We start from the raw sequence: 19,921 nt of genomic DNA on the forward strand, positions 1-19,921 counted from the left end.
TTAGTACACGGAATGAATTACGTATGTTACATAATATACATAAATATTACAGTCAAAGAAATATATTGGTTTTTACATTTTAAATAAACGAACATATTAAATTGGATAGCGATTTTTTTGACAACGATTTCTTTCAAGTAGACCAATTTAAAGAAAGAAGGGAAAAAAATTCCATATTTTAACATCCAATCTACTCTACGTGGATATCTAATTTATTTGTATATATTTTAAGATTTGTTTGAATTTGTCTGTTTAATTGGATTAAATTACATACAACAACATCAATACCTTCTGCAGCTAATAAGATTTTCACGAACCATATCTTACAAGTGGATCTTGGATGATCATCCGGAAACTCCAATGGTATAATCACCATGTTTATTAAAATAGTCACACTAACTAAGAACCTCATTCTCCATGGAAGCTCTCACTAACTTCCCATTGTCTAGCAACTGAGTAAGTACTGTGCTCCTACATTAAACTGCATCAGGAACTCGCCAGTGCTGTGCTCGACCAGATTTCTCCTGTCATAGGGCTTTTAAACTAAGTAAGTACTGTCATAACATCATATATATATATTTATATACTTTAGTATCAGAATTAATCACTTATGGAGTAAAAACACCATGGTTTGGAAAGCACCTCATATAATCAGGGTGACACAACTGTTACAAATCCCCGGCAAGTACTAATGGAGTGGAGTAGCTAGCTCAGTTAGATTTCTTGTGTAAATTATAGAGGGCATTTACGACCGCGGTAACAACTACGCCGATTACGGAAGTCATAACTGCTTTCTTCAGTTTCTCAAGGTCTCTATCTGAAATAAGTATTGATTTTACAAACCAACCAAGGGGAATTGTTGGGGCTGCTATTAGTGCACAAGACAGCCACTGGAACCCATTAAGACTTGTTGTGTTTGCAAGCTTGTTAAGAAGCACGTTCATTACAAACTGTAGAACAACAGTTATCCCAACCACTCCCAAAAATAGATGGTGTCTGTGAATATCCTTGAACACATTCTGCTTGTCAGTACTTCTTGAATTAAACATGTTTAAGAGTTGGCAGAGCACAAAAGCATTCCAAACCATTGTGTTTTTAACCTCTTCAGAGACATGAAAGATTGACTTACCCTTAAAATTTAAGATCAAAAGGATGGTTATTTGATATACAGATTGAGCCAAAATGTTCCTCCACATGCTGCTTGTTATCAAGGGCTCCATCTGACCTGGTAATGGTGGCTTGTACATTAGCTCATCATGACTCGGTCGTTCTGTGAGTAGAGCCAGAGCACCTAAAATGTCCATAATCAGATTAACCCACAACAGTTGCGCAGCTGTAAATGGAATCTCACCAAGTGAAACAGCTGCAAAAAAGTTAATAGCTAGAGCTGTAACGTTCACAGTCAGTTGAAACTGGATGAAGTTTTGAATGCGGCTGTAAATTGATCGTCCCCAGCTCACAGTTTTGACAATAGAAGCGAAGTTATCGTGGATGACTGCATCTGAACTCTGTTTGGCCACTTCAGTGCCTTGTATCCGCATAGAAATTCCTATGTTAGCTTCAAGCAAGGTAGGAGCATCATTAATGCCATCTCCAGTCGCTGCAACCACATGACCTCTCTGTTTCAGACACTGTACCATCAAAAGCTTGTCAGATGGAGAGGACCTTGCCATCACACGTATGTTGTCAATCTTCTTCATTCTCTGTTCGTCTGTGTAGTTTCGAAACTCTGCACCTTCTATTACTTCCCCATCAATTTGCTGATCATGGGGCTCTAGTATTCCACACTCAGTAGCTATAGCTTTGGCTGTGAAAATGTTGTCTCCTGTGATCAATTTGATAGCGACTCCCGCAGATTTGCAGGTTTCCACTGCTTGCTTAACTCCTGGTCGACATGGGTCTTTGAGGCCAACTACACCAAGCAAGGTTAGACCATCTTCTTTAAGCTTTGGTTGGGTCTTGTTGTCATCAGTGTATTCCATTTCTTCTTCTGAAATTTGGCGGTGAGCAAAAGCAATGCATCGGAGGCTACTAGCTGCCATGCCCTCGATTATTTTCTCAATTTTACTCCGTGCATCTTCGTCCAAGGACTTTACGGTTCCATCACTGTCATGATAACTTGAGCACTTTTCTAGTACCATCTCTGCAGCTCCCTTCCAGTGAACGTACATGGTGCTTTCGACGTTCTTCCTCAACAGAACCCCACTTTTCTTCTTCTCTGAGTTAAACGTCTTAACACGTAGAACCTTGTAATCACTTTTCAGTTTGTCCATGTCCAATCCCAGCTCAAGAGAAGCCCAAGACAGAATAGCTTTCTCTGTTGGACTACCAGAAAATTCAGGTTCAGAACCTGATACAGGTTTGTATATACTACCTGTAGTGTTCACAGCAACTCCTTGGTAAAATAATTCGCGCACACTCGGTGTTATGTTATTGGAAGGAACAATGAGATCTTGCCCGAGCCAAAACTCAACTACTTTCATTTGATTCATAGTCAAGATTCCAGTTTTATCAGTACAAATAGTAGTAGCAAAGCCAATTGTCTCACAAGCTGATAGGTTCCTTATAAATGCCTGGTCCGTTATCATTGTCTTCACAAAGCAAGCTAGTGTTAGTTTGAAAGCCATATGCAAACCTTTTGGGCCTGCCACCACAGTGGTAGCAACTGCTGTCGCAACAAATTTCACCACTCCAGTTACAACTTCATGTGCATCTGTTTTGCTGCCATGGTACTCACTATTTCCATCCTCATCAGTTGTATTCCCTGTGAAATAACGAATTCCCATGACTAGAAGAAACACATAAGCAACAATGAGACCTACCTTCTCAACTGAAGAAGCTATTTTGTCTAGATGATCTTGTAAAGTTGTTGGATTGGTCGAACTGCATGAAGAAGGCGGGCACATCAGTCCTGCCGAATCTGCGTTAGTCACCACAGACGTCACCAGCATATTTGCATAGCCATCTAAAACTTTTGAACCGGATAACAAAAAAGGATTCTCAGTTGAATCAATCTGGATGGGCATACTCTCCCCTGTGATGCTTGACTCATCTACTTGCAAAGAATGCCCATTTATAAACAATCCATCTGCTGGAACTTGGTCACCTATTTTAAGCAGCACAATATCTCCAACTACAACATCAAAGACAGAGATTTCTTTTCGCCTTCCCCCTCTGATGACTTCAATCTTCTTATCTTCACTAAATTTAGACAAATTATGGAACTCTATCTCTTGTTTCAAGTCTCTGAGAGCACAACAAACAACAACAATAAGCACAGCAATAAAGATACCAAGACCATCATACCAGCCAGTCCATTTTCCATGTTTGATTCCAAATCCAAACCCAAATGAAAGAGCTGCCAGGGCCAGTAGGATTAGAATAGTGATGTCTTTCAAAGCATCGTGAACAAAATAAAGGAAACCTTTTTGGGGTATCTCAATGCAAGTATTTGAACCAAACATGTCACGCCGCTTGTTGATATATTGATCATTGTCTAGGATTCCGTTGTCAAAAATAGTTCCTAGAGAGGATGCCACTCCTTCAACTCCTCCAAGCTCATTTAGAGCTTCCATGTCTTTGTTCTTGACGATGTTCATGAGTGCCTGTCGGTCAACGTTGGGGACAAAGATGTTTTGAGGGGAATTGTCTTGGATTCCAAGTTGGGAAATATCTGAACCATCGACTGCAAAGGAGGCAGTAGCACTGGAAGAGTGTAAGAGTGAGGTAACAGACTGAGAATTATCATTTTCATTACAATCGGTTTTGGACACAATAAGAGATCCCATGGCCCGGCTGGCATAGATTGCTCGATAGCTCACATGCCAACGCTTTCTGGCTCTTGTCGACATGCTTCTTCTTACTGTTTAGTCTCCTTCTCCAGGGAATACAAAGAACCTGATCATAAGTTTCTGGCTAATACTCCCCTTGATTTTCTATTGAAATAATTAAGGTCTTTTTTTTTTTGTTGGTATGTTGACTTGACTTACCATAAAGCTTTACTGACCCGCCCTTATCAAGTATGCACAAGACAAAAAAGGACGTAAGCTTGATTATTTTATTCAATAACATGATTTGTCAAAAGCAATGCGCATAGACTACGTTGAGACAAAGAAAAGGTGTCCCCACTATTTGGGATTTCAAAGCTGCCGCCGGCCAATTCATTTTCAACCAATAGTGCAATTCAAAGCAGCCTTGTAATGCCATGCACTACAGAAGTTACCCATATGTACAGGTAAGATTATAATGCAAACTGCATCTTAAATTGTAAATGTATATGATATAAAAATATATATTTTAATTGATACGTACTGATGTGTATGTATATATATATATACACTTATAATGCATTTCTGCTATGTATTATGTTTGATAATTTTTATATACAATGAATGATTGATTTTACTAAACTTTTATGTACAACCAAACGGATGAGATTTTAGGGTTGCAGAAAAAATTTGGACAAAATTGACTATTCAAACTTATTATATATAGAAAGACTAGTTATTATTAGTAGGTGCCAAGGCCCGTAACAATTGATCATTTTTTTATTAATTAATGTCTGTAATCAAGTTGTATTTATTATGAGAAAATTAAATTTATTTTTGTTATTTTATATAAGGCTTATATGTTTTTTTTTCCTTATTATTTTTTTGACAATTCCTTATTATTATATTTCCTATTCTATAAGATATAAATTTGTTTATCTATGTAAGCACTTAATTTGGAGTCCATGTTCTTGATATAAATAGTAGAATATAATAATAATAATAATAATAATAATAATAATAATAATAATAATAATAATAAGTGCCCGTACAAATAATAGAAAAGTGGAAAAATGAAAAATTAGAAAAATAAAAAACACATTTTCCAAAATTTTCTATTTCCTTTTATTCATGTTTTATATCTTTTACGCTTACCAATAAATGACTCATTTCTACGTTCATCCGATTTGTGTTCTCTCTCGTTTTGCATTCTCTCTCGTAGTATAGATGATGTACTCAATTAATCAGCTTAGTCTTAGCCTTACAATTGTATTTTAACTTTAGTGGCTGCTTAGTCATTAAGTCTTTGGTCAAAATTTATAAATAGACCTTTACGTGTAGTCAGAGGCATTATTGAATAAAATTTGATTCTTTTTCTCAAACTTTCCTCTCGTTACGTTCCTTTTCCTTCGTCCTTCCCTGTGAGTTCATCAAGTGGTATCAAAAGCCTATTCTCCTAGCACCGTTCCGATGACTAACTCCAGCAAGAAGGTTCCCGATGACGGTGCGAAGTCCTCCGCCGGTGATGATGTGCCTCCTGCTGTTGTGCACGCAATCGAACAACGGCTCATTCTTGTCGTGACTCGTTTAGCAGCCATGGAAGGATCCATTTCCAACCTTGAGCATACTCTTACGAGTTTCATCCAGAACTTTGTTGGATTGGGGATCGACATACCCCAGTCCAATTCTCCATTGATGAAAGCTCTTGCATCAATGGCTCCAAAAAATGTCAACACACCCACTTTCTCTGCCCGTTTCCAAGAAACCCAAGATTCCATTGTCCACCTACCTAGCATTACCCCTTCCCATAACTCCTCTGTATGCTTCCAAGATACCCAAGATTCTACCTCCCATCTACCTAACTTTACCCCTTCCATTCTTCCTATCGGACCTTCGATAAAACCCATGCCATTTTTGCGACATCCCGCTTTATCGCCCTCGCTGCCAGCACACCCTCACTTTGAGGATTCTGATGAGGAAAAAACAGTCCAACAATGGAGACATCAACCAAGGTATCAGGCCCCACAACCAATTTTGAAGCTCAAAGTCGATCTCCCTCAATTTGATGGTTAGCTAGAGATGGAAGATTTTCTTAATTGGATCAAAAAAGTAGAAAATTATTTTGAATACGTAGAAGTGTCGGAAGAACAACGAGTTCGATTGGTCACTTACGAACTTTATGGAGGTGCTTCTACTTGGTGGGATCAAATTCAGACCCAACGATTACGATGTGGCAAGAGAGCTATTCAAACATGGCCTCGTATGCGAACGATGCTCAAAGATCGGTATCTTCCTTTCAATCATGAACAATTATTGTATGAACAATTTCATCAATGCACTTAAGGCAATCAAACAGTATCATAATAAACTAATGACTTTTACAGGCTCCAAGCAAGAACCAATCTTGTGGAATCTTCCCATTACCAAATTGCCCGATATTTAATAGGTCTCAATAAAAGTTTGAAAGAGGCAATTGAAATGTTTCCCATGAACACCCTCAATGATGTTGTTACTATGGCCTCTAAAGTCGAGAAGCACCAAGGTCTTCCCCATTAGTTTATATCCCAAAGAAATAGCTCTATGACTCCATCTACTTCCCAGCAAAGGTCTTCTACCCCTTTCCATACTTATAATTCTGATTCTAAACCATCTACTTCTTCCTCCCCATACATTCCAACTAACCATTTTCCCCCACCAGTTCCAACAACTAAACACGACACTCAACCATCCAGACACCCTCTTCGTCGACAACTACCATACAATAGTCAAACAACAAACCCTTATGCTAAGCCAATGCCTTTAAAATGTTACAGATGTTGTAACGCCCTGGTTACCCCAGAACAGTTACGGTGAACGGTGAACCAGAAATTTAACTCGCTACCTGAGTCCTTTGGTTAAAAACGTGCTTGTAAGTGTTATTAACCGGCTAAAGTGGAAAACTAATAAAAAAGAAATGATATATTTTATTTAATACATAAAACTGTTCATGGGCCCATCAAAACATTTACAAGTTATTTACAACTCAAAATGGTCATTAGTGTTTCAAATTTACAAACCCGCCGACCTAAGCAACAAAAGGAGGGTAAACCCCCTAGTTCCTCTGAGAACTCCTTGGCCGTGGTGGTCAAGCGGCCGCATATGTACACATCACCACCTAAGCTCTCCACTCAAGGCTGGGTGAGCTTTTCTTTGCCTTTACCTGCACCATATAACACCCATGAGCCAAGGCCCAACAAGAAAACATAATATATCATGAATATAATATCAACAATGACCATAATAATCATTCAGGACATTCAGTCCAAAGCAGATGAGTGACAGTCGCAAAAGTCACTAAGGTGGGTTCCATTCCCTCTAGCCATGTGACGATAGGATCACCGGGGCTTTACAAATAAGTGAACCTTTCACCAGCTTAACCAGGATAGGTGCATGATGAATAATCACCATCATAACCTTCCTCATGACCATAGAATCATAACCATGGGATTCTGCTCCCTAGCCATGTGACAAGCAGTCACCTAGGCCTTAGGCCCTGGCTCTGAGTAATTAGTCTTAGACTAGTCAAGCGCTTATAAGTTTCATCGACTTTAGGGTTGGTCCAACATTAATGTCCCTAGAGGCATTCAACGCTAATATCGATTAGATCTAATCTTTAATCGGCCCTGCGTTCAGGACGCTTATGCCGTTCTAACTCTCAGGTCAGTAATATGCGACCAGTGCCGTCCCTGACTAAACAGTGCCATACACAAGTAAGCAAGCTTTGCTAAGCATTTAATATGCAATCAATGTCCACATTTATCAACCAACATGCCTCAACAACAATCATGCATGTCATATACACAGGGTGCAGTTTTCTTACCTCTGATTCGAGCGAGAATGAATAAAAGAACGACCCTTGAGAACGACTTGACTTTTAGTCCTTTAGCGGTCACCTAGTCATAACCAAATATGGGACACCATCAATAAAATGATTAACATAGGTTTCCAAACCAAGATTTAGCCTCCGGGACATCAATCCCCACTAATCTGGGTAGTAGGAACAATCCCGAGACCTAAAATCAAGTTCCCGAGGTCAAAACACTCAAACTGGCTCAAAACCACCCAAGAGTTGCGGCCCTAGCACCTTGAGTCGCGGCCCCCAGCCACACCAGGAGCAAGGGCTGCGGCGCCCAGCAAGGCCAAAATGCTCCACCTGCTTCTTCGAGCTAGGACCGCGGCGCCCAAGAACAGGGTCGTGGCCCCCAACCCAGAACCAGCCACAAACTCGATCTCCTTCATCCCAAACCCTCCAAAAACATACCTAAACACTTCCAAATCCAAAAATCAAAGTTCCCAAACTTCCCAATGATCCAAAACCATCAAATCTCGAGGCTCAAACGAACTAAAAACTCAACAATTCACAAAAACAAATTCGAAGCTTAGAAACTCTAAAAACTCAAAACTTAAAACTTAGATTACCTTTTATTGGGTTGTTTCTCGTCAAATCCTTCGGTCAAGAAGCTTCTAATATTTCCTAGGATCGCTATGCCTCGATCCTTGCTTGATTCCGACTCCTAGAACTTAAGATTTCTTCGAAAATGCCTCGAACAGTAAAATGAACTAATGGGAAAAGAGAAAGAGTTTTCTAACGTACGGTTCTATCTGACAAGCTACTTCAAGCTTAAGTAACCTCAAATAAAACCTAGTGCTCGGGGTCCCGAAAAACACCCCCGGGGACATTATAGTCAAAACTCCCAGAATTTCCTCCTGATCTCAATAACTCCCAATTTATCATCAAATAACATTCTCATTACTCAATATCCCAATAAAAGACCTCGTTATGACAAAACTGCTAATTTGAAATATAAGACTGTCTCATGCCGAATAGCTCGAATATATCTCCATAATAATGGGATCTCATTCATAACCCACAATATGCACCAAAATACACAAATATGCCCTCAATGGGCCAAATTACCAAAACACCCTAATAAACAAATGTGGATCCACATGCATGCATATAACATCATATTATAATATAATTCACATAAACATGCATATTATCAGTTAATGGCATAATTAAACAGTCATGGCCCTCCCGGCCTACTAATCTAGCCACTAAACCACATTAGGGATTTCAGGGCATTACAACTATCCCCTCCTTACAGAAATTTCATCCTCGAAATTTACCTGAACAGCTCGGGATATTGACTTTGCATATCTGACTCCAGCTCCCAGGTCGCTTCCTCAACCTTGCTGTTCCTCCACAATACCTTAACCAAATGTATCGTCTTATTCCTGAGGACCTTATCCTTTCTGTCAAGTATCTGGATTGGCTGCTCCTCAAAGGAGAGATCTGCCTCAAGCTCCAGATCTTCATAGCTCAAAATATGATTCACATCAGACACATACCTTCGAAGAGCTAAAACATGAAATACATTATGCACGGCTGATAACGCCGGTGGCAAAGCCAACCTGTAAGCCACGTGACCAATCATCTCCAGGATCTCAAATGGACCTACAAACCTAGGGCTTAGCTTACCCTTCTTCCCAAACCTTCTCATCCCTTTCCATGGCGAGACTCTAAGGAAGACATAGTCTCCCACTTGGAACTCCACGTTCCTGCGCTTGGGATTTGCATAGCTCTTCTGCCTACTCTGAGAAGCGAGCATCCTAGCTCTAATCTTCTCAATGGCCTCACTGGTCCTCCGAACTGCCTCAGGACCCAAGTATCTCCTTTCATCTGTCTCATCCAAATGAATGGGAGATCTGCACTTCCTACCATACAACATCTCATAAGGTGCAACTCCAATGGTAGACTGATAACTGTTGTTGTAAGAAAACTATATCAAAGGTAGATACTTACTCCAAGATCCACCAAAGTCCAGCACACATGCCCGCAACATGTCTTCCAATATCTGGATCGTCCTCTCAGATTGCCGACCTGTCTGAGGATGATAAGCAGTACTAAACTTCAATTGTGTACCCATGACCTTTTGTAAACTCCCCCAGAACTTGGTTACCCTAGAACAGTTACGGTGAACGGTGAACCAGAAATTTAACTCGCTACCCGAGTCCTTTGGTTAAAAACGTGCTTCTAAGTGTTATTAAGAGGCTAAGGTGGAAAACTAATAAAAAAGAAAAGATATATTTTATTTAAGGCTATTTAGGATTTTTACCCCCGAACTATTACCACTACCGTATCATGCCCCCTAATTTTTTTAGGCCGTTAAAAATTCCCCCCGAAATATTCACAGTAATGTAAAGAAGGACTTCCGTTAACTTTCAACACATGTGGCTAATAGAATGCTGACGTGGCTCTTTACATGCTGATGTATCTTGGCCACGTCAGCGCTATGTGTGTAATTTTAAATTAAATTTTTTAAAAATCTATTATCTTATTAAAAATTAACGAATTAAATATTAAAAAATACAATTAATAAATTAAACCATTTTTTATATATTAAAAAATGTAAAACAAGATTTAAAAAAATAATTAAAAAATTAAAATCTAATTTTCACATTTATAACTAAAACTAAATAATGAGAAAAAATAAAAAATAAATGAATTCTATTTAATTTAATTGTTTTTAAATATGGTTTTTATTTTTTTTAATGTATAAAAAATAGTTTAATTTATTAATTCTATTTTTTAATATTTAATTCATTAATTTTTAATAGGATAATAGATTTTTAAAAATTTTAATTTAAAATTACACACATGACACTGACGTGACCAAGACACATCAGCATGTAAAGAGCCACCTCAGCATTCTGTTAGCCACATGTGTTGAAAGTTAACGGAAGTCCTTCTTTACATTACTGTGAATATTTCGGGGGGAATTTTTAACGGCCTGAAAAAATTAGGGGGCACGATATGGTAGTGGTAATAGTTCGGGGGGTAAAAATCCCAAATAGCCTTTATTTAATACAAAAAACTGTTCATGGGCCCATCAAAACATTTACAAGTTATTTACAACTCAAAATGGTCATTAGTGTTTCAAATTTACAAACCCGTCGACCTAAGCAACAAAAGAAGGGTAAACCCCCTAGTTCCTCTGAGAACTCCTTGGCCGTGGTGGTCAAGCGGCCGCATATGTACACATCACCACCTAAGCTCTCCACTCAAGGCTGGGTGAGCTTTTCTTTCCCTTTACCTGCACCACATAGCACCCATGAGCCAAGGCCCAACAAGAAAACACAATATATGATGAATATAATATCAACAATGACCATAATAATCATTCAGGACATTCAGTCCAAAGTAGATGAGTGACAGTCGCAAAAGTCACTAAGGTGGGTTCCATTCCCTCTAGCCATGTGACGATAGGGTCACCGGGGCTTTACAAATAAGTGAACCTTTCACTAGCTTAACTAGGATAGGTGCATGATGACTAATCACCAACATAAACTTCCTCATGACCATAGAGTCATAACCATGGGATTCCGCTCCCTAGCCATGTGACAAGCAGTCACCTAGGCCTTAGGCCCTGGCTCTGAGTAATTAGTCTTAGACTAGTCAAGCACTTATAAGATTCATCGAAATTAGGGTCGGTCCAGCATTAACGTCCCTAGAGGCATTCGACGCGTAATTAGTCTTAGACTAGTTAAGTGCTTATAAGTTTCATCGACCTTAGGGTCGGTCTAGCATTAACGTCCCTAGAGTCATTCAACGCTGATATCGATTATATCTAATCTTTAATCGGCCCTGCGTTCAGGGCGCTTATGCCGTTCTGACTCTCAGGTCAGTAATATGCGACCAGTGCCGTCCTTGACAAATCAGTGCCATACACAAGTAAGCAATCTCTGCTAAGAATTTAATATGCAATCAATGTCCACATTTATCAACCAACATGCCTCAACAACAATCATGCATGTCATATACACAGGGTGCAGTTTTCTTACCTCTGATTCGAGCGAGAATGAATAAAAGAACGATCCTTGAGAACAATCTGACTTTTAGTCCTTTAGCGGTCACCTAGTCATAACCAAATATGGGACACCATCAATAAAATGATTAACATAGGTTCCCAAACCAAGATCTAGCCTCCGGGACATCAATCCCCACTAATTTGGGTAGTAGGAACAATCCTGAGGCCTAAAACCAAGTTCCCGAGGTCAAAACACTCAAACGGGCTCAAAACCACCCAAGAGCTGCGGCCCTAGTACCTTGAGCCGTAGCCCCCAGCCACACTAGGAGCAAGGGCCGTGGCGCCACATACCCAGGGCTGTAGTGCCCAACAAGGCCAAAATGCTCCACCTGCTTCTTCGAGCTAGGGCCGCGGCGCCCAAGAACAGGGCCGCGACCCCCAACCCATAACCAGCCACAAACTCGATTTCCTTCATCCCAAACCCTCCAAAAACATACCTAAACACTTCAAAATCCAAAAATCAAAGTTCCCAAACTTTCCAATGATCCAAAACCATCAAATCCCGAGGCTCAAACGAACTAAAAACTCAACAATTCACAAAAACCAATTCGAAGCTTAGAAACTCTAAAAACTCAAAACTTAAAACTTATATTACCTTTTATTGGGTTGTTTCTCATCAAATCCTTCGGCCAAGAAGCTTCTAATCTTTCCTAGGATCGCTATGCCTCGATCCTCGCTTGATTCCGACTCATAGAACTCAAGATTTCTTCAAAAATGCCTCGAACGGTAAAATGAACTAATGAGAAAAGAGAAAGAGTTTTCTAACGTACGGTTCTATCTGACAAGCTACTTCAAGCTTAAGTAACCTCAAATAAAACCTAGTGCTCGGGGTCCCAAAAACACCCCCGGGGACATTATAGTCAAAACTCCCAGAATTTCCTCCTGATCTCAATAACTCCCAATTTATCATCAAATAACATTCTCATTACTCAATATCCCAATAAAAGACCTCGTTATGACAAAACCGCTAATTTGAAATATAAAACCATCTCATGCCGAATAGCTCGAATATATCTCCATAATAATGGGATCTCATCCATAACTCACAATATGCACCAAAATACACAAATATGCCCTCAACGGGCCAAATTACCAAAACATCCTAATAAACAAATATGGACCCACATGCATGCATATAACATCATATTATAATATAATTTACATAAACATGCATATTATCAGTTAATGGCATAATTAAACAGTTATGGCCCTCTCGGCCTACTAATCCAGCCACTAAACCGCATTAGGGATTTCAGGGCAGTACAGATGTAGAGGACCAGGCCATAGGTCAAATGAATGTCAAGAATGGATAAAACCACTCGGATATATTGGAGAACAGGAAGAGAGTTGTTACCCAAACGACTATGCTGATTTGAATGTGTTTGCAAGTGAGGATAATGAAGAAGTTGGCCTTGATGTTGGTGACAGTGTGGCCTTAATACTACAACACCTATTACTCACCCCAAAGCAAGAACTACACTCCATGCGACATGCCATCTTCAAGACTAGATGCACTATAAATGGCAAAGTATGTGAGTTGATAATTGATGCAGGTAGCAGTGACAATATTGTATCTCGACATTTGGTCAAAGCTTTGAAATTACCTGTTGAAAATCATCCTACTCCCTACAAGATTACTTGGGTCATGGATGACACACTCAAGGAAGTTACTGAGACCAGCACATTTACCTTTAACATTGGTAAGACTTATATTGACCAAGTGACTTGTGATGTCCTTGACATGAATGTGTGTCACATAATTTTAGGAAGACCTTGGCAATATGATAATAAGGCCACCTATGATGAGTTTTGAAATACTTATGAAGTGCAATGGGGTGATAAGAAGATCACTTTTCTCCCCGTCCAAACAGCCTTTCACCATCCGAATCATACAAAGTTCAAAAGGGTCATCGATACACCTCACTTATTCTATACAAACATGCAATTGAACACATGTAGCTGGTTGCTTTTGAGCAAAGGTGTTGTGGAGAATCAACAATCGGTCAACAACCCATTATTGAGTGCTCTTTTGGAAGACTTCTCTGATATAATGTCGGATGAACTACCTAGTACTCTACCACCATTGCGGGACATTCAACACCAAATAGACCTTATCCCAGGGGCTTCTCTTCCTAATATTCCTCATTACCGCATGAGTCCTAAAGAATACGATGCTTTGCATGAACAAATAAGTGATTTATTACTTAAAGGAAGCATTAGGCCGAGCCTCTCCCCGTGCGTTGTACCAGCCCTACTCACTCCAAAGAAAGACGGTAGCTGGCGCATGTGTGTCGACAACCGCGCTATCAACAAAATCACAATCAATTATAGGTTTCCCATTCCTAGAACGAGTGATTTAATCGATCCACTAGCTGGAGCATGCATTTTTTCCAAGCTGGGCTTGAGGAGCGGATATCATCAAATCAGAATTAGACACGGTGACGTATGGAAAACAACCTTTAAAACAAATGAAGGCTTATTCGAATGGCTAGTTATGCCATTTGGGTTGTCAAATGCCCCTGCCACATTTATGCGCATGACGACTCAAATGTTACAGCCCTACATTGGTCACTTTATTGTAGTTTATTTTGATGATTAGTATTAAGTAAAGACACCAATACACATCTCACTAATCTCACAACTATTTTCAAGTTTTAAGGGATAACAAGTTATTTCTCAATCAGAATAAATGTATTTTCATGGTGACTAAGCTGCTCTTTCTTGGGTTTATTACTACAGGAATTTCGATATTTAATTATAGATATTAATAACACATATAAAAAAACGTAATAGGTTTTTAACTTATTTTTAATAAGGACTGTAGATAAAGATTAAGTCAAAGAGTCAAACCATTAATTATATATGTAATTTCATTTTAGTATTAGCGTTACTCAAAAAGTACGAAAAATACTCTTACGATTTCTCTCTGTGGTCCCATGATGCCTTCACAATTTCCCGATCTCTCTCCTGATCTAATCTTTAGGCCTAACAATTCTCTTAATTTGTCTAATTTGGAAATCAATATTTGAAATTTTCAATTGATTTCTTAAGTATAGTATGACAATTCTCAACGATTGATGAAGCTTTTCACCATTTTGTTCTCAGACGACTGACAAGGAATCTCGAAGAATTTGTTCTCCGGCGGATCGAGACAAGTTTGGTTAGTTTAGGTATGATCTTTGACTTTAAAGTTTAGATTAATCACTTTCCTCTTTTATGCCTTTTTTTTAAGTTCAGATTTCGTGCTTCAGAGAGTTTTGTTAATATTGAAGGTAGCTAAATCCTTATAGTTTTTAACTTCACCACAAAGCTTGGATTTGTATTAATTCTTTGATACTTTGCCCACAAAATTCAACTTCACTGCCAGTAATTCCAACTTCACTATCCAAAATATAAACAAAAATGGTGGTCACTCATTATTGTCTTGAAAATTGGGGTACTTAGTACTCTGCTCTGCACTTCTTTATTTATGTGTTAAATTGATTATTTTGATCGTCACATTATGTTTCTTTGATTATGTTAGATTCATAGGATAAGAAGTACGTGTATATGTTGGGAGTTATTTGATTAAGGTATACTTTAAAAGTTATTGTATTTTTGGTGCAAGAATACTGTTTGATAAAATGTTTCAAAGAGATATTGTGTTAGAGATAAAGAAACATTTGAGGAAGCAACAAGAAGAGGCAGAGAAAGATCAAAGATGTTGAAAGAAACAAGAAGTTGAACTAAAAAGGCAATGATTTCTTTTGGTTGCTCTCTTGATATGTTAATATTTTCTATTATGATGTTATTACTAAAGGAATTCTACCCATATCAATAATTAATGATAGAGTTATCAATGTGGACAAAATGCCATATCATTTTTTTTTTCTTTTTCTTATATAATCATATCTTAATCAAATTTGAGTGAGAATGTTGACAATTTCTATTTCTTGGTTTATGTTGGAACTTCAATATTTAAGGAATCATCATGATCTCATTGAAGACATAATTTATTATTTGAAATGGTCTCTCAAGTGCTTATCTATATTGAGAAATTTGTCTTGGTGAATACATATATGTAAGTAAATAAATATCAGCTGAATCTTTGGCAGTCATGGTAATTTATTCTGTTCTTTGAAATTTGGATTCATCTAAATTGTGGCTAAGACATCAATACAATATAGCTAGTTGGTATATTGTAATTTTAATTGAGAGCATTTTTGTTGAATTATATAAATATATATGTATATATGTATATATAAAGTGAGAAAAAGTTCTGCATTTGGGAAAAACAGAGAACAAAGCATGATGAATTGTATATTGTGTTGCATAGGAGGCTCATTTGAGTGATGACTCCTTTCTTAGATACTGCAATACCAAGGAGCTGCTTCAAACACATTTGAAAAGGATAGGAGGTAGAGTTTTAACTCGCTTTCCTCATGAACCAAATGGCTATTTGCATATAGGTCATGCCAAAGTGTAAGTGTGTATATTTCAGATTAATACTTTATTTCCTTGAAAATAGTATAACTTTTTCGATACTAAAATCAAGATTATAAGTTTTTATTTATTTATTTTGTTTGAATTCTGTATGTTAACTTTAAACTTGTGCCTTGAAATTGATTATTTTTCTTATTCTAAGTATATACTTGAAATAGTTATATTTGGTATTGTTATTCAGGCAATGCTTATAGACTTTGAACTCGCTAAAGAAAGAGGTGGAGGATGCTATCTAAGATGAGGAAGCTCTTTTTTAACTTTGTTGTGTACCTTATATTACTGCAAAGGAAAAAAAAGGAAAAAGAGAAGTATCAATTGACAATTTTGTATTTCTTGAAGCTATAAAAAAGAGAAGCCTGAAAAGATATGATAACGACTATTCCTACAATAAAGGGTGTCCCGCTGTGTGATTGTCTAGAATATTAAGTTATCCTAATTAAAGGAAATATTTATTGTAATTGATTTGTAATAATTTGTCTGTTATGATTTTGAGGAGTCCTTATCTACACGTGTAATGAGCTAAGGCTGAAAGTCAATTGTACCGTTTATATATATATAAATAAAACACCGTGGGAAAAAGCGGTGAACAAATATTCTTCTCCCTAAAATCTAAACTTTATCTTGGTCCCAGAACCACAAAGGCCCACGCCACCATGTCCGACAAAGATGGGACCACCACACCCAGCCCCAAGAGCACACCGACGGTCATTTCTTCAGGGGGTACGCATTCTGCTACCACCCAAATAAGGTCAAGCTCCAATACAGCCACCACAATCACTTCTCCAGTCTTTTCGCATCCTTTCGGGAGCACTCTCAGTCAGCCTTTCGTATTGAAACTAGATAGAAATAACTTCACCCTGTGGCGTACGATGGTTTCTACCATCATTAGAGGACATCGCTTGGATGGGTTTCTAAAAGGAACCAGAGGCCCACCACCAGAGTTCATTCCCTCCAGCCTCAGCTCCGATGCACAAGAAGACACCGCCGACAATACAAAACTCATGAGCAATCCAGCGTATGAACAATGGATTGTTAACGATCAACTCCTTATGGGTTGGCTCTATGGCTCTATGACAGAGACCATAGCCACCGAAGTAATGGGTTGTCATACCGCAGCAGAGTTATGGAGGTCTCTTGAGACACTCTATGGGGCTCACTCAAAGGAAAAAATGGACGAGACACGTACAAAGCTGCAAACCACCAGAAAGGGAGCCATGAGCATGACCGAATATCTCTGACAGATGCGTACTTGGGCCGATGTGCTTGCTCTAGCAGGTAGTCCATATCCTGAATCTCAACTTATTACTAATGTTCTAAATGGTCTGGATGCAGAGTATCTTTCTATCATGGTTCAAATTGAAGCCCACAAAAATATCACCTGGCAGGAGCTCCACGATACTTTACTGAGTTTTGACAGTCGTCTCGAGCGTCTCAGTCTTACCAGTAAGATCAACAGAGATCTGAGTTCTCCATCAGCCAATCTTGCTCACAAAACTACTTCTCAACCACCACACTAATGCAATCCCTCTTATTCAAACTTCCCAGGAGGTCGTGGTTACTCACAGCAAAATCCAAGGAGACATGGTTCAGACAGAGGTGGACCTGGTCATTCACGAGGTCGTGGTGGTAGAGGAGGTAACACTCGACCTACTTGTCAAATATATGGAAAATATGGGCACTCATCTGCTGCTTGCTACAATAGATATGATGAGACTTACATGGGGACTGATCCGAATCAATCGCAAAAACCTCCATCTGCCTTCATTGCTTCTCCTGAAGTGGTCGACTCCGATGTATGGTATGCTGACAGTGGAGCCAGCAACCATCTTACTTCTGATATGAACAATTTGAACTAGCAAGCTCCATATGATGGTAAGGAATGCCTCACAGTAGGCGACGGTAATACCATTCCCATATATCATATTGGCACAGGAAGTTTATACACTAAATCAGATCGCTCTCTTGTTTTAAATGACCTGCTACATGTCCCTAAAATTGCAAAAAATCTGATTAGCGTTTCTAAGCTTACCGCTGATAATAATGTGTTTATTGAGTTTGATGCCAATTATTGTTTTGTGAAGGACAAGGCCACAAGGAGGGTGCTGTTCCAAGGGACACTTAGAGATGGCCTTTACCAACTCAACACCAACATCAATCGTCCCTTGTCTACTGCAAAATCTGGTTCTTCTTCGAGTCCATTTACTGCTGCCTCTTTTTTATCAAGTTCCAAAAATAATGTAGATCATTCAGTGACTAATGAGTCTTTACTTTCCAGGAATGATGAATGGCATAGGCGTCTAGGCCATCCATCTCCTAGAATTCTACATCAAATTCTAGCTGCCACTAATGTAAAACTATTGAAAAATGAAAAGCAACCTTTTTGTGATGAATGCTAATATGGAAAATCTCATTCTTTACCTTTCCCATCATCAAATAGCAAAGCCTCCCATGTTCTAGATTTGATTCATACCGATCTTTGGGGGCCAGCACCCGTTATGTCAAATGCAAACTATAGATTTTATATTCACTTCATTGATGATTTCAGCCGCTACACATGGCTCTACCCTCTCAAATTCAAATCTGATGCTCTTGCTGCCTTCACTCAATTCAATACACTGGTAGAAAACCAATTCGACAGGAAAATTAAAACACTAAGGTGTGATTGAGGAGGTGAATATCAGTCTTTCTCAAACATTGTCAAAGAAAGTGGCATTCTCTTGCAGCACTCATGTCCACACACATCTGCCCAAAATGGGTGTGCTGAACACAAACATCGCCACATAGTGGAGATGAGACTTACACTCTTAGCACAAGCTGCCATGCCACTCAAATATTGGGTGGATGCTTTCCAAACTTCAGTACACTTAATCAATCTATTACCAACACCTATTCTGCATCATGTTTCACCTTTTGAGACTCTCTTCCACAAAAAACCAGATTATTCTCGACTTCGTATTTTTGGCTCTGCTTGTTTCCCGTGTCTTCGCCCATATCAAGAACATAAGTTCAGTTTTCGCTCTATGAAATGTGTCAATTTAGGCTATAGTGACTTTTTCAAGGGATATAAATGTTTAAGCTCAACTGGTCGTGTTTATATTTCTCAAAATGTGACTTTTAATGAGCATGATTTTCCATTTAAAGCAGGATTCCTCAATACTCAACAACCCCCAAAACAGGTTACTCTCAGTCCCACAACTTGGTTCCAAATTCTTGTGCCTCCACTCACTTTGACCACACCCACTTCCGCTTCCAGCTCACCAAATTTCCCAACTCATGTGTCCGTTGCAACAACACCAGCCATACACGCCAGTTCTTCACCTAACAATGATTAGGTATCTTCTCTTGAACACTCACCTTTGATTAATGAAACTATTGATCATCCTGCTGTGTCCAGCCCATCTAGCACAGCCTCCAACAATGATGTTGCTTCTTCACCTCATGATGACACGATCACCAGCAGCACTCCTGAGCAATTACCACCAAAGACTGCTCCTAAACCATCTCATTCAATGATTACTCGGGCAAAAGATGGTATCTACAAGCCTAAAGTGTATCTCAATCAGTCCAAATGGTCTTTTATCTCCGAGGAACCTTCTTGTGTTGAAGATGCCCTTGGAATTGAGGGGTGGCGTAAGGCAATGCAGGAAGAATTAAGTGCTTTACAAGCTAACAAGACCTGGTCCCTTGTCCCAAATTCTCCCCATTATAATCTTGTTGGTAACAAATGGGTGTTTAAGATAAAGAAAAATGCAGATGGCTCTC

General features: G+C 38.8%; 1 protein-coding gene and 1 long non-coding RNA gene across 4 annotated transcripts; one reads left to right on the forward strand and one right to left on the reverse strand.

The window, feature by feature from the left end:
- Nucleotides 1–204: 204 nt before the first annotated feature.
- Nucleotides 205–3,949, reverse strand: LOC133807629 (calcium-transporting ATPase 12, plasma membrane-type-like). 3 transcript variants are annotated; one of them, XM_062245819.1, is made up of 2 exons: nucleotides 643–3,947; nucleotides 205–535 (listed from the first exon to the last, which is right to left on the reverse strand). In XM_062245819.1, the coding sequence occupies exon 1, from the start codon at nucleotides 3,849–3,851 to the stop codon at nucleotides 711–713; it is 3,141 nt and encodes a 1,046-aa protein (XP_062101803.1). In that variant the 5' UTR covers nucleotides 3,852–3,947; the 3' UTR covers nucleotides 205–535; nucleotides 643–710. The 3 variants fall into 3 exon arrangements, with proteins under 3 accessions (XP_062101803.1, XP_062101802.1, XP_062101804.1); XM_062245818.1 differs by having other exon boundaries at nucleotides 205–524; nucleotides 643–3,946; XM_062245820.1 differs by lacking the exon at nucleotides 205–535 and having other exon boundaries at nucleotides 734–996; nucleotides 1,130–3,949.
- A 10,607-nt stretch (nucleotides 3,950–14,556) lies between these two features.
- LOC133807665 (uncharacterized) lies at nucleotides 14,557–16,773 on the forward strand. Its single transcript, XR_009879571.1, has 3 exons — nucleotides 14,557–14,847; nucleotides 15,993–16,138; nucleotides 16,341–16,773. It is a non-coding gene; the product is annotated as an uncharacterized LOC133807665 (long non-coding RNA).
- The last annotated feature ends 3,148 nt before the right edge of the window (nucleotides 16,774–19,921 follow it).

Source organism: Humulus lupulus, chromosome 1 (genome assembly GCF_963169125.1).
Source record: "Humulus lupulus chromosome 1, drHumLupu1.1, whole genome shotgun sequence".
NCBI lineage: Eukaryota > Viridiplantae > Streptophyta > Magnoliopsida > Rosales > Cannabaceae > Humulus > Humulus lupulus.

What these genes read in the sequence shown, in the direction of transcription:
- LOC133807629 (XM_062245819.1), bottom strand. Translation starts at nt 3,851, where the DNA reads ATGTCGACAAGAGCCAGAAAGCGTTGGCATGTGAGCTATCGAGCAATC.